At 37.2% G+C, this 4969-nt stretch overlaps 1 protein-coding gene across 1 annotated transcript; it reads left to right on the top strand.

Annotated features, from left to right (window-relative positions):
* Nucleotides 1-1230: 1230 nt before the first annotated feature.
* LOC131013384 (putative pentatricopeptide repeat-containing protein At1g12700, mitochondrial) lies at nucleotides 1231-3588 on the top strand. Its single transcript, XM_057941449.1, has one exon. It carries the CDS (start codon nucleotides 1303-1305, stop codon nucleotides 3139-3141), a length of 1839 nt encoding a protein of 612 aa, XP_057797432.1. The 5' UTR covers nucleotides 1231-1302; the 3' UTR covers nucleotides 3142-3588.
* The last annotated feature ends 1381 nt before the right edge of the window (nucleotides 3589-4969 follow it).

The raw sequence follows: 4969 nt of genomic DNA, 5'->3' as shown, positions 1-4969 counted from the left end.
TATCAAATTTTATAATTGTGAATTCTTTTTTATTTTTTAATATTCAATTCAAATATATTCAATTAAAATTAATTTTTTATTATATTTATAAGTATAATAATTGAATTAGAATTAATTTTATGTAAATATAAAAATTAAAAATATTTACCCGTGCGTTGCACGGGATGCAAATGCTAGTTTATACTCCCTCCGTCCCAATATTCAAGTCCCCTATTCCTTTTTGGGCCGTCCCATGTAACAAGTCCCCTTTCCTTTTTTGGCATTAATTAAGACTCAATTAAGCATTTAATTAAGTCTCTCTCCTCCCCACCAACCAACCCACCTGCTTCTCTCTCTCTCTCTCTCTCTCTCTCTCTCTATCTATCTCTCTCTCGTCTCAACCCCACCCACCATCCTCTTCCACCGCTTCCCACCTCTCACCGCCACCACTGCGCCGGGCTCCAACACCTCCTCGCCACCGTTCCTCTCACCCCTCCACCTTCCACCGCCTCCAACACCTCCTGCTCCGCCTCGCGTCTCCGCCGCCAACGCAAATCGCGCCGCCTCGCGCTTCCGTCTTCACCGCCTCCAACACCTCCTGCTCCGCCTCGTGTCTCCGTCGCCAACGCAAATCGCGCCGCCTCGCGCTTCCGTCTTCACCGACTCCAACGCCACCGCCGCTTCGCGCCTCCTCCTGCGTCGCCTTCCACCGCGGGCAGATCTGCTCAGATCTGCGCCGCCTTTCGCCTTCCACCGCTTCGCGCCTCCCACTGCGCCGCCTTCCACCGCGAGCTCAATTTTATGATTTTGATTTTGAAGTTAGGATTATTGAATTATGATTTCGTCTATTGGAGTTGATTTTTTATTTTGATTTATGAAAGAGGGAGAAGAGATTTTGCTAGATCTGGGAAATGATGTAGGTATTGCTATGGGTGTGTGTTCGTGTGTTCTGTGAGACCGCCGGAGGTGTTCTGTGAGACCGCCGGAGAGAGACCGCCGGAGGTATTCTGTGATTTCGTCTCTTCCACCGCTTCCCCTTTCCTTCCTTTTTAATTTTGCTATATTCCTTGTTGTATTAGTCAATTGAATTAGTAAATAAAATAACATTAAATAAAGCACTAATCATATGGTCCCTACTACTTTTACATTCACTTTAACTCTCCTAAATACCCGTGCCCAAAAGAAAGGGGACTTCATTAACGGGACGGAGGGAGTATGTAATTAATAATTAGATGTCTTAATATTATGAGAGACGCTTTTAGGTTCACGGAGAAACCAGAAATCTTGCACAATTTCCCCCTTTTGATCAAATTATCGCAGCCGATGAAGATGAAGCTGAGCAGAAATACAGCTGCTTCGGCAATTGATCGTTTTCGTAGAAGACGAATTGCGGCTAAATCTTCGCCTGAGTTTGGTAATTTTGTTCCAATGTTTTCTTATTTCTGTTCGAATTTCCACAATTTCAGTTGCAAAGATAAACCTTTTCCACCTAAGCTGCGTAGAATAGATTTGAGCTGTGTTCATGAATTGAATGATGCTGTCAACTTGTTTCACGAAATGGTGAGAATGCGTCCGCAGCCTTGTATTTCTGCTTACAACAAATTGATAAGTGTTACTGCTAAGATGAAGCAGTATTGTTTTGCCCTTTATGTGTTCGACGAAATGCGTCGAATGGGTGCCCCCGTGAATGATTGCACGATGAATATTGCGATTAATTGCTACTGCTGTCTGAAACGCGTAGGCTTTGGTTTTGCTATAATGAGCACATTCTTCAAGAGTGGTTACGAGCCGGATGCCATAACATTCGCCACTCTCATTAAAGGTCTCTTTTTAGACGAAAAGGCTGCCGATGCCATGAATTTGTTCAAGAAGGTTCTGGATTTGAGAGTATGTGAGCCCAGTAATGTCATGATTCTCACTGTGATAGATGGGCTTTGCAAAGCTGGACAGATCTTTGCAGCCCATGAATTGCTTCGTAGATTAGAAAGAAGTGGGCGGAGACTCGATGTTTGGGCTTATAGTGCATTAATTGATGGATTACGCAAATGTGGAATGGTGGATGATGCTTTTCGGCTTCTATCCAAGATGATTAATAAGGGTATTTCACCTAATGTTGTCACATATAATTCGATGATCCAGGGGCTGTGCGATGTTGGTAGACTAAAGGATGTTAAAGTTCTGATGAGTGAAATGGTAAATTCTAATGTGCCTTTGTGTGTCATAACTTTCAATATATTAATTGATGCATATTGTAAGGAGGGAAGGACGGAAGAGGCTGAGAATTTGTTAAAAGTTATGATGCAGCAGAATATTTGTCCTAATACTGTCACTTACAACACGCTGATGGTTGGATTCTGTTTGAGAGGTGAAATGGGTAAGGCAGAACAGTTACTCAAATCCATGGTAGAGAGGGGTCTTAAGCCTGATATTGTCAGCTATGGCAGCTTAATCAATGGATATTGTAAGCAGGGAAGATTGAATGAAGCGTGGCTTCTTTTTCTCAACCTTCCTTGTAAAGGATTGGTACATAATACATATACATATACTACTATGATACATGGTTTCTTCAGCAAAGATAGATTTACTGAGGGATGGAAGCTTTTTAGTGATATGGAAGCTCAAGGGGTAAGTCCTAACTTACATACTTATAGTACATTGTTGGATGGGTTGTGCAGGAATGGGAAGATTGATGAAGCTCTTTCATTACTACACACAATTGAAGTGCAAGGAGTTGTTCCCGATATAGTCACGTATAATGTTCTCATCAGTGGATTATGCAAAAATGGAAAACATGATGTTGCAATAGATCTTTTCAATCGACTTTCTTCTAAAGGCTTGCAACCTAAGGTTCGTACATATACAATTATCATTGATTCTTTCTGTCAAGAAGGTGATGTGGAGAAGGCAAAACGCTTGCTTATAGAGATGGAGAAGTGTGGTTGTCCACCCAATAGTGTGACATACAACGTTTTAGTCCAGGGTTTGCTAAAGAGAAATGAGCTTAACAAGGCAATACCATTCCTAGAAGTAATGCATCAAAGGGAATTCTGGGCAGATTCTGCTACTTTTTCTATGCTAATAGATCAAGCACAAGGACAAAATGGAGATGACTTTCTTCTCAAATTGATGAAGAAAGTTATACCCAAAGAAATTGTGGTGTAAAACAGAGTCAGTCAAGTTGAGCATCAAGGTTGATCTGCATGGGCTTCTATTTAGCTTCTAAGTGAATTTACTTGCATACATCTTAACATAGTTCCATGAGCAATAGGAGTTAAAGGCTGTTTGGCTCCTTCTCCCACTTTTGTTTCGGTGGTTTGGTTTTGTGTTTGACGCTGCTGAGCTGCGAACTGTCGTACATAGGATCGAATAGGTTTCCATTTTCATGGCTGGAACCTTACTCTAGGTCTTTTGCTGGAGGTTTAGAGGAAGTTGGAAGGTAATATGGCTTCTAATAAGATGGCTAGTCATGAAGTTATTGATGTATTGTTGAAATTCTTAGGTAGGATATATGTTATTGCCTTTTTGTACTAGAGTTGTGCATTAGACACTACCCTTTTTCACTTGTGTTTACTTTGATAGAAAATGTTAGAAAAAGTATATTTTCCATCATTTTCACATGTTTCCTATGATGGATAATTTTCTCCGGTCAGGCTGGAAAATTTATTCGGGCAGCCCATTTTCACTCATTTTCTCACAAATGTTGGATAATATTATCATATTGGGAGGGTGTGAAAATATTTTCCAACATTTCAATTTTTTTATCCATCTATTTCTAACAAAGTAAACACATGATAAAAAGGAGAAAAATATAATATTATCTCACCTTTTCTTATCCATCATTTTCAAATGAAAATTTTACTACCAAAGTAGCCTTATTTTTTATGATCTTAACATAAAAATTCATTGTTTCTTTAAAGATTTTTGTAAGTGCTACTTATAGATTTTCATATTATATTACAAAGTTCAAATCTCAGTTATAATATCCCTCATCATCATTCCGATTTATTATTAATCTGTATTAGCAACATTCCGATTTCCGAGTAGCCTTTTCCCCTTATTTTATTGTCAATTAATGAATGCTACGGAGAGACAGAAGAACAGGGGCGGAGCTACACTATAAAATGGTGGGGCAATTGCCCCCGTCAATTGAGTTATATTATGCTTCCATATATATTCAATTTTACATAAATATTTAAGTTTGTCCCATCAAAAATTATGAAAAGTAGGGGCAAAAATAAAAGAAAATAAATGATTTTTTGGTGCTGGATGGAAGGGCTCATACGTGTATGTCTAACAAGAGAAGGCTGAAATTGTGTAAATTACATTCAAATAGATAAATTCAAGTAAATTCAATTCAAAAATTGCACCAATAAAGTATTATTCCTAATTTACACAAATTCTAACTATTTTTTATATTATTGACAAAATACAATTCATTGGTCTTTTGAAACTCTTCTTTATTTTAAATATTTATTTCGTCTTACTTCTTCAATTTCTTATCCAAGCGAAGCCCCAATGTATATTCAATAATCTAATTAATTTACTGAAGGATCATTATTAACTCTGAATTTCAAAAGTTAATTTTTTCTAAATTCGTTCTAATTCACAGTTTTTTTGTATTACTTTTCTAGCTTTCCGTTTGGCATAATTATTTGTTTATTGTTATCAGAATTTTAATAGTAGCATGTGGGTCTTCTTTTTACACCCATGAATTTATTGTAAAAAATAAATAAATATCAATATTATATATATATATATATATATATATATATATTATCCAAATTCTAAATTCACATAATTATTGAATTATTGTGAGAGGACACAGGGAATACAGTCATACAGAGTATATACATACCTATGACACTGTAAAAAGAACTTTCTTTTTTTGTCACAAAGATTATAAAAAAGTCAGCTTCTAAATAGTATGAGAGATCGTCTTTATCTTGTTACTTAATTATATAAAAAAAATATATTACTTTACAACGAGTTA

Source organism: Salvia miltiorrhiza, chromosome 2 (assembly GCF_028751815.1).
Source record: "Salvia miltiorrhiza cultivar Shanhuang (shh) chromosome 2, IMPLAD_Smil_shh, whole genome shotgun sequence".
Taxonomy (NCBI): Eukaryota; Viridiplantae; Streptophyta; class Magnoliopsida; order Lamiales; family Lamiaceae; genus Salvia; species Salvia miltiorrhiza.
Note: the sequence above shows the minus strand (reverse complement) of the source record. Positions and strands in the feature narration are given on the sequence as shown.

Bases quoted from the DNA above. Each gene is read 5' to 3' on its own strand.
- LOC131013384 (XM_057941449.1), top strand. From the start codon at position 1,303: ATGAAGATGAAGCTGAGCAGAAATACAGCTGCTTCGGCAATTGATCGT.